Below are 18,143 nucleotides of genomic sequence, written 5' to 3' on the forward strand. Positions count from 1 at the left end.
GCAGATTTTTCTGGAAAGACATTATGAGATGTCTGACCAACAGCCATCCACAAAAATCCAACCACACAGTATTTCCCTTGGAAAACCTATTTAGAGTTACAAAGCCTGAAAATTTCTTAGATTTCTTGAGTAATTTGTTATAAGATAAATAAGATCTAACGCAAACAGCTTTGTGACAGTGTTGTAACTGTATCTTACCCTGTGTTTAGCAGATTATTTCTCCACCTAAAATCCTACACAGAATTGTAGGATTCCTCCCCACCCCCCACCCCCCTTCATGCTTCCAGACCTTTAACTAGTTTTTCTTTCTTGTAAATTCATCTTGCATTATTTGCTATTTACATATAACAGAATGGAATGTTGTCATTTGTTATTAAGACAATGGTAATTAGTACAGTAATTTATACAGTAATGTGTGATCTCCACAGTAAGCTGAATCAGTAGTTACTTCTCCTGTAATTTGTTGAATGTAATTTGTTGAATGCAATTTGTAATTTGTTGTGACTTGTTCATGGAAAAATCTGTCTCCTTTTGTCCTTAAATGTTCAGGGGAGGGAGGCTGGGTTGTTTTGTTTTTCTTTCAAACAGCTGCACTTAGTCTTATTTCTTCAGAACAACGAACACCAAATGCAGAACTTACTACAACTCAGCACAGTGTTGGACAACTTCCTATTGTTTTATACACAAGCAGATACAAAATGCCTCCCTGTCTTCTTTGTTTGGGAGATCAGAAAAAGCAACTATGCTAGGAAATAATGAAGGGCAACATATAATACACTACTGCATCCACACCATGACAACTACCAGCGTCCAGAAGCTAAAATCCATCAGGACTCAGTTTGATGTGAAACCATCAGGAAAGTCTTCCTGGGAAGGGTAGGGCAGGCCAGGGCAGTGACCATAAGCTCTGATGTGGTTTGACACCACGCAGAAGCTCTATTGACAGGGCCTGACACCGTTTTCAAAGCTGGATTCCCCAGCAGAGGATGCTCGGTGCTGCCCAGTGGTCTGCGCTCAGAGCTGCCTCTGCAGAGTGGTGCCAGGGCTTTTGTTACAGGCTGAGGAGGCACACACATTTCAGGGACTGTGCAGCACCTTCCTCAGCAATATCTGCTTCAAGTAGATAGGAGGTGAAATACACTCATGAAGTATTCATTGCCACAGTCTGTGTACTCTTCACAGATCTTAAATTATCCCTTTTTTTTCCCCTTACTTGAAGATTAATTAGGTGATAATTAATTTTTGAGGCATTTTTTATCTTTGCAGGTCCCTAAATTTACACATACTCAGTGTCTGCATGTCCATAGTGTACTACCTATGACTACAGCTGATAGATTTGCGAGGTAAAACACTACAACTTCTTTCTGCAACTGCTGCTGAACAGCTATTTGCAGTCAGGCAGTAGCATCTTATCCTGTTAGAAAAGCAGTACCGGGAGTAATGCAGACTGTATCAGAGTCATTACAACCTGGGCCATACTCCTTTAGGCACAGTGGGAGGCAAACCACAACAGCATCAGAGGCAGTAGTTAAGATATGGAAGAATGTCTCCAGGAAAAGGAAAGAGTAGGAGCCTAGATGACCTATGCATAAGATGTAAACTAGATGGCTTTAAACCAGTTTGCCAGGGGAGTCATGAAGCAGGAACCTATCATGCCATTCCTAACTTTTTTGAAGAGGCAAAATTTATTTTGTATAGTAATACAAATTATCTCCAAGTCTCTCTCTCCCTTAATTTCTGGATTTTTGTCTGGTTATACAGTTACATCCACAGTCTTCTCCCTAAATCCTAGTTCCCCACCCTATCAGGAGAACACTGCTGCAAATGGCCCTGCAAGTTTCCCCCTGCTTCTACCTAGCAGGCCTTCTGTCCCAACAGCTACTTGGCTACTGTTTTGGAAATGCTCACCAAAGCTGTAAAGTCAGAAATACATTAACACTTACAAAATATCAACATCTCTGACGCACAGAAACATTTTCTTTATTGACCTATATTGTTACTGGTAAATGAAGGACACAGAAGCACAGTCGCATGGCATTCCTGCATATATGTGCTTGAGCTTTTAGTGATTTCAGCCAATGACAGTGAACTATATGAGATTTAAAGAAAAAAAAAAGCCCATGATACGTGTGATAGTAAATCAGTACAAGCTTTGTGAGAGTGACCTACTTCCACTTGTTATTTTTTTAGAGGAATTTAAAATAGAGAAGAAAAACAAACAGGAAATGGTTTCTCAAAGAGATTGATATGATTATGACACTGGTGAAGAAAAAGCTTCACTCAGAATGCTGGTGAGAATGAGAGGAAGGGTTATACCCCCATGTCCAACCTTGGCTGGATGGCAGCACAAGGCATGCTGTGTGCTGCAGAGCCTACTGCTGAGCCTGTTACAGAGCAAACTGCTCCTACTTCCCAAACTCTGCCCCCTCTGAGAGACTTACCTTTAAAAATTAATCACCCACTCTTCACAGAGCCTGCTGGAATATCTCTCATGGATTCTGAAAGGCACCAGGGACCTTAACACACAGTCCCACTGCACTTAGTGGAAAAGTCCCCCTCAAACCTCCACAGAGATCTGGCTCCTTAATTATTCTGGTGGTGCACAGCCACAGCTGAGCACTGTCTTTAAAACAAACTCAAAGCTGAACCTTCTTCAGTGTTTCCTGAGTCCTCCTGGTTTTGTGCTTCTCTGAAACTTCACTGTTAATTTTAAATTGTGAAAAGTGTACAGGTATGTTCTTGACTACCAATTATCAATTAAAAGCACATAAGGGTACTCTCAAACATGGGAAATGACAACTATCTGTGGACTGACTCTTCTGAGAAGGCACCAAGACTCGAAATGCTGACTCTTTGGCTTAAGGTGTTATGATACCCAATCTCAGCTGGATATTAAATGAAATACAAATGACAGACAGACAAGGGAACCAGATAATCAAACAGAGAGACACAGACAGGCACGCACACATCTGAAAAGATATTTAAAACTTTCAAAGTCTTTCTGTGCTGACTAAACACCCAACCCACTGTTAGGAGAAACTCTCCATACCAGAGCTTTTGATAGCCAATGCACTTCCTCTTGAAAATTAATAACCAGACACTCCAGAGTATGCTTCTGTATTGTTACGCCTTAAAATCTATATTATATAAAATTGTAGTATAACTCACTAGTACTTTTAGTTTGCTAAATACCTTTGTATCAGATTCCTAAAATGCTGTTTAACATTCTTGTCAAGATTTCAGCAAGGTGAAAAACACCTTATCTGCAGAAACGTACACAGAAAAAGACATAACAGAGTCACACCACTTGATGTAACCAGTCAAAACTACTCAGAGGCCTTGAAGCTGTTCCAAGGAGGACACAGATGACGAAAGTATGAGGGCTGGGAGGAAGGGGTGGTTGTTTTGAGACCACTGACTCAAATTCGGGAGGTGTGGCAAGGGTGGTCCAATGGGAGGGACAGTTTTGGGGATGGGTGTAACCAGTGAGGTAATGTCCAGATATTGTAATTAGATGGTATTATAAAACTGTAAAGGCCTATACTGTGCGGGGGTGTAATATATTTTGTGCACCTATGGTGCCTCAATTAAAGAACTGCTTTTTGCTTTTCTATACTCAAAATTGTCCAGAGAACTATTTCTCAGATTTTAGGCAACAATTGCTGCATTCAGACTTTTCCTGCTCTCAATTTTGGATTACACACTTACCTCAAAAAATACAGGCAGAAGTAAATGCTGTTTTTCAAATCCAAAATTCAAAACAGAAATCTGGACCTGTTCTATGTGCTGAATATGCCCAAGACCAGCAGCTGAGGAGAATTTAACACAGAACTAACTTCTAAGGAATGCAAAGAAAAACTTTTGCTATTCTTTGTCAAGTCCTTGAAGTATTTACTTATTTGCTGAAGTTAATGTTAACAAGTCGTTTTGTAAGCACTAGAAATTTATCTGTTTTGTTAGTATTTATGATTTCCTGGAAGGATGACTTCCTGAATATTTTTCAGGGAGTACCAAGGTGATTTCACAGATGAAAGGAAAAAAGCAACACAGTCCTAAAAGGGTAATCAATCCTTATCACTGATGGATGTCTTGTCCTCTCCCCTCCATAATGCTCCAACATGCATCTCAGATAGTTTCACCACATAAATCTTTATCTAACTATTTTAATTTCTATTCCTCAGCTCACCTTTAAATGCAGCAGGAAAAGAATGGAAAAAATCCGCATGAATGAGTAGCTGAAGAAATCTTTTTAACGTGACATACCTACCTGTGGGGAGATGATTGAATCTGAATGGATTACAAGAAGAATGAGTTCCCAATAGATAATTACGCTCTTCTAAGAAAACTGTGTTTCTGTGCTTATATCAGTCAAATATAGAACTGGCAAAACAAAAGGCAAAAAAACCTCCAAACTGACATTGCCTTTGTACCAGTATTTAATAGAAGCCAGGGGTCTGTCTTGTACAAAAGCTGATGGGAAAGTGGGAGAAGTGACATGAGTAAATAGTACAAATAATAGTATTCTATAAAAACACTAGAAATAATAATAAATGCAATAATGACCTTCACTAAAACCAGGGTTGCATTAAACACTTGAATCCTCCTTCAGTGTCTGTGCCCCACCCTCACCTTCAGTTCCCCAAACTGAAGCAAAGCATGGCTTGACATTCCCCCTCCTCAGCTCCTCCTACTGCCAGTAAACAAGCCTAAGGATGGTGGGGAAACAGCTTGTTTTAACCCTTTGACAACTGTTTTAAACAGTGAGGGTTTAAGATGTATATACCAGTGTGTCAGCAGACAAGTGGTTAAAGTATTGCCTCCTGACATCAGGGATACCCACCCCAGGTAGGCTTTTTTTCCAAGCACCAATCAGCTTGGAAGACCTGACCAAGTGGCCAACAGCAAGGAGGTGCCAGCAGTGGACCCCATGCTAAATTCACTTGCTCAGCTTACTGACTTAGAGAAAACAACCCTCCACAGATAGCCACTCATGTCTTCAAACACTGCACCTAAAGAAAAAGAAAAGTGCACAGCCTTAACCACATTTTTATAGTTAAGGAACTTAGTATATGTGCAACAATCCTGTGAATAAATACACAGTGTTGGGCAGGAAGAGAATACACAAACAGCCCTTCTGATCTCAGGTTTAAGACTAGAAGGTTCTGCTGAGCTGACACAAGCATCACTGGGACATTCCTTTCTCCTTTCTACATTCGGCAACAGAAAAGCAAGACACAGCTACAGGGAATCCCATATATATCCCATATATACACAGAGAGGCCCAGTGATGTACCAATGGAGCCAGTTCAGTTTTTTCGTAGCTCAAATCAGAACTGCAGAATAAGCAGATGAAGAAGAAAAAGGCTTGTTCTTCAAAGCACAAATGGCTATGAATTCTGCAGCTTTTTCTTGCTGCTTTCTTCACAAAGGTTTCAACAATTGACAAGTAATTATAAAGTGAACAAAGCTCTTTGTATCCTGGTGACAAAAGAGGCTGTTTTCTATGGAATAGCAGAGATCATGAGGCCTATGATCCCGTGCTGCAGAATTGATCTATATTTAGACAGCTAATTGACCAGGATAGGAAGGCTGAAACCAGAACTGTAGCAGTAAAGTCATCTACAAAACTTCTTTTTTTCCCTGGAATTTTTAGTTAGAACCATGCCCTGAGTACTCATTTAGAAACTGGATTCTTCAAAGCCACTAAAAAAAATTGCTATGCTTCTTTAGTTGCCCCTGTCTCTACAACCTGACTGAAAAAAAACCCCCGACACACTAGTAATTGCTATCCAGTGGGTATATTGATCATTTGAGTATTTTTTTTGTTAGGTTTCAGGACAACTTCTACTTGAATGAATCTCCATTATCATGATGCACAGGATTAAATTAATCTCTCAGACAACCTCTTTGGCTTCAGGATAGTTATTTTGAAGCTAAGGACAGCCTGACAATAATCCTATTTGATTCTTCCTGAATTTGTATGGTGATGTTTGTAGGACACATATAATACTCCTGTCTGCAAATGTAACCCATAATCACTGATGAAAAAGGCATTTTATCAGCTGACTGCAAGCAGGAACAGGATCAGGAAATTACACTTCCAAATAAACCTCTGAGTAGGGTTAGATCCAGGTAGATACAAAGAACATGTATTTGGATGACTGATTTGCTCAAAGGCAACATATCCCAAGGAGATATTTTCACCTTCTATATGCTTTTATCTTCTGTAACAATAAAATAGAAGTTGGTTATAGTGTATCTTACCCTACTAAATGGACTTTAAATGTGTTGCTTTTTGCAATGAGTTAATGCAGAGTGAATAAGCAAACAGTAAAACTGTATCATAGAAGTTTACAGAAAATTTATCAGGAGATATGTTAGTTCTCTACTATGAACTACAGTTTTGTTGCATACAGTAGGTATTTTGTATAAATGATTTTATACACTAACAGATCTATTTAAATGGGGCAACAAATATAGTTTTCCTTTTTCTTTTTTTTTTTTTTCTTTTACAGACTTGCCAAGTTTTGTGACACTAGATTTTTTTTCTTTTGACAATTAGAAAAATTGGACTTGCTGTTTCTTAGTTTTCTGGTTTGTGTAGGTTTAGAAAGAATAATAACAGCCCAATGCAACACTCAATAAAAAGAAAAGAAAAGGAGAACAGAAAAGAAAAAAGAAAAGAAAGAAGAGTAAAGTATCAGCTGTTGTTTCACAGTTAGTTTCTGCTTCTTCAATGTTTTGCAACACTGAAGACAGTTGTAGGGATAAGTTTCTTGAAAAATTTCCTGTTCTTGCTTTATTCTGGACTGTTAACTACAACCCTGTTTTCATTGTATTAATAATCTCTTTGAAGCACAAATGTGGTGATGTTTATTGCAAACTGTGAAATGTAAATTAATTTGGAGAAGCCCTTTTTATTCAAAAGGCTATAATTTACAGTCATTAGCTAAACTTTAAAAGAGGACTTATGTGGTGTCCTCCTTACCAGAAACGGACACCTGTACTTATGTACCCACAAAAGAGAGAACTGTATCAAAGCACCAGGCAGCAGAGTTGGTTAATCCAGAGCACCAAAATGAACCACTTCAATCCCTCTGATGAGCAGATGACATATCGAAAACTGTCACTAGGAAAGTCCCTCTGTCTTGAGTTCAGTGCAGGCAAGGCAGCTGATGTGATAAAAACATGTATGTCAGAAATTATACACTAGAAAATCTGACATAGCAGTGCATTTTGTGACTCTGCTTTCTTTGAGCATCAAAGTTGATAATTCTGCTTTTCAGCAATGTTAAGTCCTAAAGTTCTCAATTCCCCTCTAATTACTTGGAGGACATGGGAAAGATGGCATTTAGCTATGACTGGTTTCTTGTTTAGTTAGTGACCAGATCCATTTCTTGAGAAATTCTCAAGTACAGTGCAAAAGAAATACTGTTGGAAATTATCCCCATATTTGGACTGGGGGCAGGGAATGCTTGGTTTCTTTGTTGTTGTTTGCTCTTTGGTTTTTGCTTGGATTTTTTTTAGAATTAAAAAAATACTGCTTTCTAGTTGGCATCAGTGACAAGCCTTGCCTGAATAGGAATGCTTTTACCAAAGCAAACAAACAGGAGAGGGGAATTAAGAGAAATTATACCTCAAGCTGGTTTAGTGAGTGTGTATCTATATTTGGATAATACCTGAAGAAGTACTCAGTCACTCTACCACTTTGTGATGATAAAGCAACTATAAGCAGCAACCTTGCAGGAAAACTGAATTATTAGATAAATTAATGGTGTGAACAAAGAAGTATCTGAATTTTGAACAGTTTTAGAATAGTTGTATGCCTACATTATGTGCCTAAAGGGAACCACTGAAAGCACACGCACACACACACACACACTCTGATAAACAACCTTTGACTCAGTTATCTGTACGTACAGTGCTATTCAGTTCCATCTAGTAGAGGGCACGGTGTGCAATTTTGTGGGAGGACAGACAAAGCCATAACAGAGAAAGGATGGCAAAGTCGGGTGCCAGCTTCTTCAGAAGGAGCTGTTTGGGTTGTGCTTATCTGTTCTTAACAGAGTGGCAGGGAGTTGTCAGCTCTCCCTCTGAATGGCCCAATGTCAAGGCATGAGAAAAGGAGAAGCTTTTCATCCAGAAGCTTCACTGATACATTTTTTGGTCAGAATCTGTAAACAACAGATTATTTGGGCAATGATCAGTTATCCTTCTGGAGCATGAGCAGCATCTATGACTCCGAACAAGACTGAACTTTACATGTTCCCTGACTAAAGCTTAAACCAGACAGATAGAGATACAACACAGTGAGACACCTAGAAGGATAAAAAGCCAGAGATATCTTTAAAACAGTATGTTAATATTATTGTTGTCCTGCTTCTTCTAAGTGCTGTAACACAAGACACTTCAGAAGGATCTGAAGGGCTGTACTTCGACAGCAATGAGCAGTAGTATAAAAGCAGAATTGGGTAGCTATAAAGGATAGTGAAAACAAGAACAAGTGATTATAATGAAACTAATTCTCCTGTACTTTTGAGCTAAAACTATCCTCTGCTGACTGACAAATAATTTATATTTCAGATTCTACTGATTTGTGGATACCTTCACACATGAAGACTGCAAGTGGACGTGTGGAGATAATGGATCGGAAAAGTGCAAATTCTAATTTTCAACATAAAAAAAAATCAGCTAAGCAGACAAACCAGTGATTTGAAAAAAAACACCAAGTAAACTAAGAAAGGTATACTTTCATTTAAAATATATGCTTGAAAAGTTTGTCTGCAGATGAAGTCTCATTTAAGCATCCTGTTTCACTCAGTCATGCTTCGTCTGAGTGCACCTGTGTCAAAATACCAGTACTTTGCCCTGTTTTGTTAAACCTAGTACTGCTGAGTTTTCCACTGTGAGCACTGGATGGGGCTAGTGCCAGACATGCTACGTTTACAGTATTTCTACTATGTCTATGGCATTTCTGGAAAAGAATTGCCTGATGAGTAAACTTTTTTTTTGTGGTATAGACAAAGATGCAGCAAAGCTGCTAATTATTTTGTGAAAAGATGTAAACTAGATGTGTAGTAGCAGCTAATTGGGCCTCATGCAAGAGGCGAAGTGACAGAGTGACAGAGCTGGGGGACTGATATTTATGCCTTTCTGTAGCCCTGGCAAAGCAAAAAGCATAAAAGAGAAGTTCTCAAGTGTTCACCTGAGCATCACATGCCTACCCGGAAACAAACAGGGGACCTGGAGAAACTCATGTAAAAACAGAGACTTCTTGATGTGGTATCCTGACTTCTGTGTGCTAGTTACTTTCAAACAGCTTGAAATATTACACCAAAATGTGATCAGAAATGAATGGAGGATTTTACACTGAGAATAATGGAGAATAAGGCAAGAAAATCCTACTGTTCTTGTTTATCCTGCAGATGAACTCCATCCTCATAGAGGCAATTACCAGCTTCACCATTTTTATACACTCAGCTCCACCGATGGTCACCACTTCCATCCCCAATACTATTCAGTTGCTACCATGGCTGATAGTCTCTCTATCCAAATAAAATCAACATTTCAACAGTTAGCAGAACAGCACACAAGAGTAATATACTTTTCTATTTTTTCTCATTCAAGTGTAATTAATATTTTCTGTTCTCATTAAAAACTGTTTATAAAAATTGCCTCGGAGAAAAATGTGTTTTCACAGGATGTGACATATAAAAAAACCAGCTTCTGGAGTATAAGCAAATTAGATGGCCATATTCTGCTGTCTATTACCTCTGTCCTCAGAGGAAAATTTCACTACCATCAATAGTTTCCAGTTACGTAGGAATCTGTTGGGAAACAAACTGATTTGCAATATATTTTTGGATACTTCTGAAAGTGCACAAAAGGAAGTCTTTGCTCTGTAAGAGGACACCACACTGGTTAAACAGAAAAAAGACTGGCCTGACCAGGTGAAGGACCTTGCACTTGGCCTTGTGAACTCCACAAGGTTTGCACAGACCCACCTCCCAAGCCTGTCAAGGTCCCTCTGGATGGCATCCCTTTTCTCCAGCATGCTGACTGCATCACACACACACGACCGCTTGGTGTCATCAGCAAACTTGCTGAGGGTGCCCTGGATCCCGCTGTCCATGATGCTGATAAAGATGTTAAACAGTGCCAGTCACAAAACTGAGCCCTGAAGAACAGCACTCACCACTGGTCTCCACTTGGACGTGGAGCCATTGACCACAACACTTTGAGTGTGACCATCCAGCCAATTCCTTATTCACCTGTCCACCCATCAAACCCATGTCTCTCCAGCTCAGAGAGAAGAATGTTGTGGGGGACGGTGTGAAATGTTTTGCACAACTCCAGGTAGATGATGTCAGTTGCTCTTCCCTCATGCACCAAATCTGTAGCCCTATTGTTGAAGGCCACTAAATTTGTCAGACATGATTTGGCCTTAATGAAGCCATGTTGGCTGTCATCAATCACCTCCCTGTTTTCCATCTACATTAGCATAGTTTCCAGGAGGATCTGCTCCATGATCTTGCCAGAGGTGAGAATGACTGGCCTGTAATTCCTAAGGTCTTTTTTATTTCACTTTTTAAAAACAGGGGTTATGATTCCCCCCTTTCCATCAGTGGAAACTTTATGAGACTGCCACAACATCTTAAACATGATGGAAAGTGTCTTAGACACTTGCTTTGTGAACTCCACAAGGTTTGCACAGACCCACCTCCCAAGCCTGTCAAGGTCCCTCTGGATGGCATCCCTTTTCTCCAGCATGCTGACTGCATCACATCCTGGCTTTTCTGGGTGAGAACAAGGTTCAGCATAGCACCTCTCCCTGTTGGTTTCTCTATCACCTGAAAAAGGAAGCTTTCAACTCATTCCAGGAATCTCCTTGGTTGCCTGTACCCTGCTGTGTTGCCTCTCCAACAAGTATTGGGGTGGTTGAAGTCCCCCCTGAGGGCCAGGGTTTGTGATGGTGAGGCCACTCTGATTTGTCTGTAAAGGGTCTCATCTGCTCGATCTTCCTGGTCAGGCAGCCTGTAGACATTACCCTCACAGTAATGTCACCTGTCCCTGCCCTCCCTTTAATCCCTGCTCTCCCTTTAATCCTGACCCATAAGATCTTGCTCAGCTCCTCATCCATCCCCAGGTGATGCTCCAGGCACTGAAATTCATCACTGACATAGAAAGTGACACCCTCTTCCCATCTTCCCTGCCTATTACTTCCATTCTAATACTCCAGTCATAGCAGCTATCCCACCATGTCTCCTTCAAGCCAGTAAGAGCATAGCCCTGCAGGCGTGTGCATGTCTCTAGTTCCTCTTGTTTATTTCCCATGCTGTACTCCTTCGCACAGTGGCATTTAAGTTGACCCCCATGGGAGTGTCAGGAGTTCCTTTGTGGTGCTCTCTAGATGCTCTCCTCCTGACCGGTGACCCCTCTTCAGGCTCTGGGCATCTGTTGCTGGCACTAGCATCAAACTGGTAGGAGTGGGATGGACTGGTGTTCCTTTCCCCGGGCACCTTTAAATTAAAGCCAGCCAGCTTGGCAGGCTTATGGCCAAAGATGCTCTTCCCCTTCTCAGACTGATATCCCTCATCAGCCCCTGGTAGACCAGGTTTCTCAAAGCTTGCTCACTTCCTCTTTTTAGCACTGTAATTCCTAAAGTAACAGCAAAGCAAATCAGTGAGCACCAAGTTAAGGAACACAGGAAGTTTTGGTCTTCTCATTTCTTTTGTACGTGGTAAGGATCCAGTTTGCTGCTGAAGGTAGGAAGTAGAAGTAGGAGCAAGCTCTACTCTCAGTACAACTCTTATTTCGTGGCACCAGGGTACTTTGCAAACACTGTTAAATTCAGGCTCACAAGACTTCCGTCAAATGCTAAATATTTTTATATTCCACATAAGAAGAGTCATGAAGAGAGCTATTACACAGAGATAGGCAAAAAAACCTAAAACAAAATTTGAAACAGAAAGTATATATGACTTACACAGATTACATATGATTTACTTAGAAAAGGATGCTTTGTACTGGGCAGGGTTTTGGTAGTAGGGGGTTATAGGGCTGACTTCTTGTGGCAGGAGGCTACAAACTGTCCTGTGCCAGCCATCTACTTCCAGCTGCTCCTGAAACCACTGCAAATAAACCCACCAAGTGCCAAAATTTCAACTAGAGAAGTACACAGTGCCTCTGCACACAGATATTTAAGAAAGCAGCAGCTGTTAAAAGAAGAGGACAAATGATGGCACTGTTGGGATGTGGCTGGAGACATACTCTTGAAAGGAAGAGTCATGTGCCAGAGCAGGTATATCCCTGAAGGAACTGTGGGTCATGGGCAACCCGCACCAGAGCAAGGACACCATCCCACAATAAACCCTAGCTGGAGTGAGGGAAAACAAATAATAAGAAGGAAGCAACACATACATACATACCCCCATCTCCTGCATTGCCCCCCACCAAAGAGATTAGGAGTAGCTGAATGTAATGTGTAGCAAAACCAAGGTGAGTTGAAACCCAAAAGCAGGGAGGAATTTTTTACTCAATTATTGTCTGGGGAAGAAAAGTGTTTCTTCAGCAAGTGTTTTTGTTTAATTGGGTTTTTTTCCTCAATATCCAGATCTGTAATCAAAAGTTTTTTGTTAACCAGCAATAAATTAAGTAAAATGCCACAAACCAAGACTGTTTTGCTCATGATGTGCTTATAAAGTTACAAGGTTTAGCTCTTTAATCCAACATACTATGAAATATGCTGATAGAGAAAAGAGATCACAGGAAAGAAGTAGAGGGTCATTACTTGCCGTAGCTGCACTCCTGTTTGAACAGTAAATTTATGTGCTGAGGCAGCTGCATAAGGATTCTCACCAAAAAGCATGTTTAGATGCCGTATTTGAAGTTGACAAGCAGTCATCTACACAGGGTGAGGGTGAGATGAAGGTAATAGGCACCTCTATGCTAGGCAGTTTTGGCCATGGGAAGAGGCTCAAAAGTGAATTAGGGTGAACTACTGCCACTGGAAAATAAAGCTGGTTACACTGAGAGCCAGCACAAAGCAGATGCCACACCTTGAAGCCCCAAAAGTTTGTTTCCTGATAGCCTTCCCATGAAGGCATGCCTTAAAGGTCTTCTGAGAGCTCTCATGGTCCTGCCTTGTCTGTCTGTTAGTTGCAGGAAAGGACAGATATGCTTTCAGACTTCTTCTTTTTCCCTAAATTAACCAAGTGGACAAGTGTTTTTCCCTCACGATCCCCTCTGGTGTCAATGACCACGTCACTTTCCTTTTTTGTGCCCTCATAAAACAACTCCATGAAAAAGTCAGGAATCTGTCAAATTAACATACTGGTGGGGATGGGAAAATGAAATGCAGCATTTTCAGTTACAGCCTTCTCTTTCATTGCAGAAAGGGCAAGTTATGCAACTCCCAGAAGGGAGGGAGAACCTCGTTTGACTTATTTGCTTCATTTCATTTTATAGCTACCGAACTTGGTTGCAAAAGGCTGATAAAATCTATTTAAAACACAGAGCATAAGTCCTACAGACTAATATTATGATTCATCTACCGCCAACTTTCCCAATTATTCTCCCTTCTTAAAGTTCTGTTGATAAATCAGTTGTCTTCCCATTTATTAAAGCATGTGGCAGTCTGTTTATTTAATCATGTCTTGGCCCATTTTCTAATAAAGGGAGATAATGTGGGCTCATTTCCTGTCACAGTGAACCTGGCAGACCACAGGTTGTCCTCAACCACCACATTAAAACTCAAGATTATTTGTAATGTCTGCTTTGTCTGATAACGCCTTCCCTTCTCTCTGCTCAGCTGAAGAGAAAAATACAGACTTTGGGTTTTTTTTCATTTCTGCACTGCTGAAATCCACCCAAGTCAAGGACAGGTAGAGGGAAACAGGTGAAACATTTTTCCAGGAGATGGTGCATCCCAGCAAAGTCAATAATACTGCATCATATTATGATCCCACAAATAATTTTGTGAAGGGATGGAATGATGGAATGCAAAGAGAAAGCACAGGTGAAGCACATTCCTAGCTTGCTCTGCAGCTGGACTTGGCCCACCTCCTGGACCACTCTGGCCCCAAACCTTCATCTGTCAGCTTAGTGCAGGACTACTGCAAACCACCAACTGCAACATTAAATAATTTTTATGTTCTCTGTATTACAAGCAAGCAAAGTTCTTATATCAGCCTTAAGATCACCTCTATTCCTATCTCTTGAGATATCCTGCTTTCGTATCTTGCTTGTGATTCACCCTCAGCATTTAACAGCTACAGCTAATTTAGGATCACTAGTCTGGCAGAGAAATTCTCTTTTGCAGGGCCTTTTTCTATCTCTTAGGTAGAAAGAAACCATAGATACATTTCAACTTATCAATATAAGCCACATTGAAGTGCCTTTCAGTGGGCTTTATGAACTGTTGTTGAAACCAAGATGATCCATTCTATCTCACTTCACAGGCTGACTCCAGTCAGCATAAGCATATACAAGAACCACACCTGCAACAGCTCCAGTTCCTGCAGAAACACAGGCAAACATCGCTTTGCCACACTTTTAGAATTGTTTCATATCAACTATGCTATACATGTCCTTTCAGTGTGCCTTTCTGTGAAACAACTGAAAATGTCATGTAGGCCCGGGTAGCCCTTTCTAGGTGACACATCTTTGAGCAGGGATTTGGACAACAATGCCAGCCAACACCTCAGCTGTTCTATGATTTTGTGTAAAAAAAGTAATTAAAAAAATCCCATTGTTTCCAGCACTTCATAATAAGCTGTATAACACAGTATTTTCCAAACTCTGACCTATAGAGAAAAGGCTCCTTGATCCCTTTTAAAATTGGCTAAATGCCCACAGTGAGGATTTGAACATAAACTGCTTTTTGAATTACGTCTTACTTTTTCTTCTCTGTTTTTATTTTTATTTTATTTTGCTTGCATTTGCAACCAACGGCATAAGTAGTTCCATTTCTGGAGTCTTACTTTTGGAAGCAGTGAATTTAATTTTAATCTATATCAGTCCACAAGGAAGTGTCTTGTTTTGTTACACTGCTAATTATCTGAACCTTTGTCTGACTCCATTTGCCTCACTTAAGATTCAGTGTGCGCTCTGGAGCTAACACAATACCTTCACAAACACCTATTTAAAGATTAAAAAAACCCTCACAATTCACCTTTATATAGATAACTATTCCCTTCACATATGACTGCTATGACTGCCATGCTACTACCAATCAATGAAAAAAGACAGAATAAAATTATATATTAAATATATAGTACAGGAAGAAGATAAATGAACTTCTGCTTTCAAATGGCAGGATTTCCCATTTTGTACTTTTCCACACAAAACACATTAAACTTTTCTCTTTTTACTGAGGTTCACACAAATACTGCAGGAGATGGAATAGGTCTGTGCACAGAGGCAGAGTTCATCCCTTTAAAATTCCAGTGTTGAACCACAGACCCTACTTCTAGAGGAAACTCACTGCAACAAGCGTGAGAAAAACTCAGTGAAGGGAGGAGAAGAATTTTCATGAGCTTTTCCCCAAACCCACACTTACCAAAGGCTCTAGTTCTTTGCGGTCTATGAGGTTGAGCTCTGTCACAAAGTAATAAAAGTGCTTGTAACAGGTATTGATGTGGGCCTCAGCCCCCATGAGGATGATACGGTCGAAGTGATGGATGTAGACATGAACAAACACACGAAAAAGCCGACAGAGAATCTTCTTGCAGATCTGAAGGAAGTTCTTTGGAAAGGGAACACCTGTGAATGAAGAAGGCAGGGTTGTCATAAAAATCCTGTCATCCTCACAGGACAAGAGCTTTGGAGCAAAGTGTGAGATTTTAACTGCAAACTAGGGTATGACTTCCTAGGCCTCCTTTCCAATCCAGAAGGTCACTTAATGCACACATTTATCTGACGGCTAGCACTAAAGATAACCAAATACTTAAGCGACTTTAATGGATCAAGACTAACAGGTACTGGTCCTTTATTTCCCTGCATAATTTAATGGAGGGACATCCAGTACCATAACATTCAGAAATGTGATTTTCACTGCAGTGCACACCAATCCATTAACATCAGTGGTTTCACATCATGAGGTGGCTGTTCCCCAAGCTGATACATACAGAGCTCTTCCTAGAAGTAATAGACACTGCTCACCTTACTTAACAGCAGCAGCATTTCACAGCATCAAATTTAATAACAAATTTGAAATAACTGACTGAAGGATAGACCCCTTTGCTTTCAATTTCCTCCCAGTTATATGTACCAATCTGCTTGTTCCTTTAAAAGAAAAATTCTTTGAGGAGACACAAGAACAGTCCTTAGAACACCTTAAAACACCTTAGAAGTTCAACTGCTTTGTAGCTGGAGACTCCAAAGCACCTGCAATAATAAAAAGCTAGGCACCCACAACAGTACCAATAATTCCTTCAGAACTGCCCTTCATAAAAGACTGATCTTGCATGGTATTGTATGCCACAGAGCTGTCTCCAAAAAAGCTTAAAGGTTCATCTCCTTCCATGATTGTCCTTCAGACATGATGGTTCAGTGTCATGCTTGGAACTCTACTGCTGCTTTGCTTTGTTGCAGCATCTCCTGACTTTCTGGTTACAGTTCATGTTTGAGTTGGATTTGAACCACATAAATGTAGTTATTGCTTCTTAAAAAATAGAAATAAACCTCGCAACCAACCAGTTGGTTTTACTCCCTAAAAAGCCCAGCTCATGCTCTGAACAAGAAAAACATTTATTATTTCCAGAAAGAAGTTGGAGATACTACATTAACAAGCTGCAAGCTTTCTCGTTTTCACATTTTAGTCTCCTGTTAAATATTGCTCAGCACTCACAGGAATGAATTAATGGACAGACTGCACAGTTCCACTGAGGGTGATGTGAGAACATGCAGTGAGAATTTCGAATTTCCATATCGAAAACAGATTTTTGACCACAGATGACATAAATTATCAACTGTGGCTGTAACCAGTCTGAGTCCCATTGACATAAACATGCACCTTATTTTGGACTCCTGGCCAGGGAGGTGCCAGGATATATCTCCTGTGGATTTGAGTGACCATTGGTGTGTCTGTTAGCATGGGAGTGGGGAAGCACATCAGCCTGCAGAAGTGTCCTGTTCAGTGTATCCCTGAACTGCCTCTACATTTGCCATTGCTGAGGTGCAGATAATGTTGGGAAATGTCTTGGGGATTTTGGCTTGAACTGGGTTCACCAGGGGAAATCCTGAAATAATTTCAAGTAGCTTTAGAAATGCAGTGCAGCCTTTCTTATTCCTGATATACAAACCAGGGATCAGAAAAATAGCTACATCTATTAAAGCACAACTACTTTATCTTCTTAAGAAATGTTTGCTTTTTGTTATCACATCCGTTCATTTAAATGCTAAAGGTATTATGGATGGTCACAGAGGAGAAGGCCTGAATGCTCAAGACATGAACTGAGACATGGTTAAACTACAGAAATGACTGTATGTACAGATGTCTTGGCAATATTTGAAACACAACTCCACACAATTAGCCAAGCACCTGGATTGTAATAAACAATTGTTGTTATTTCCAAGGGCAAAATAAACACAGTTTATCAAAAACATAACAGAACCTCCAGTTAGTTGCTTATTAACCCAGGAGGATCCCATTCCAGCCATCAAGCATGGCTAAATTCAGGAATGATTACAGCAGCAGCCTGCTTTATGTTTTTGTAAAATCAACCCAAACCAGAAATTAAAAAATATACCCAAGAAAATGTTAAGCCTTAAAAACAGGGGAAGGGGAATAGCTGGCACTTTTCACTGCAAGCTGGTTCACTGAACTGAGAGACAAATTCATGAAAGCACTGTATTTTCTGATCCAGAACAGATATGACCCAAAAATGAAGAATAATTATTTTATCTTCTACGGGCTGACATACAATTGTTACTGAAGAATGTTCCTGTAATAAAGACATCCATACTTCTGTATTAACTGACTGAAACAAGATGAATAAACGAAGCTGACAAATTCTTTAACTTCCCTGCAGCCCATGTTCCCACTCTACAGTTACAGGTAGTAAGTGCACAGGCCACAGAGCACTGCTTCTGCTGCAAGCAAGGGCTTTCATCTGACAGCTTTTTAGATGTGTTAGGGAGTG

General features: G+C 40.3%; 1 protein-coding gene across 11 annotated transcripts in view; it reads right to left on the reverse strand.

Annotated features, from left to right (window-relative positions):
- MOB3B (MOB kinase activator 3B) overlaps positions 1–18,143 on the reverse strand; it is a 90,146-nt gene that overhangs the window by 4,867 nt on the left and 67,136 nt on the right. For 9 of the 11 annotated variants that reach the window (XR_010426732.1, XR_010426733.1, XM_064641989.1 and 6 more), the window contains one exon: positions 15,560–15,762. Coding sequence is in view for 9 of the 11 variants with exons in the window: in XM_064641989.1 (XP_064498059.1) it covers positions 15,560–15,762 (203 nt within the window). In the remaining 2 variants the exon portion in view is untranslated. Of the gene's footprint in view, positions 1–6,662; positions 9,546–15,559; positions 15,763–18,143 lie in introns of those variants that run through there. The other 2 variants (XM_064641990.1, XM_064641992.1) reach the window with 1 other exon arrangement.

This window comes from Pseudopipra pipra, chromosome Z, assembly GCF_036250125.1.
Source record: "Pseudopipra pipra isolate bDixPip1 chromosome Z, bDixPip1.hap1, whole genome shotgun sequence".
Taxonomy (NCBI): Eukaryota; Metazoa; Chordata; class Aves; order Passeriformes; family Pipridae; genus Pseudopipra; species Pseudopipra pipra.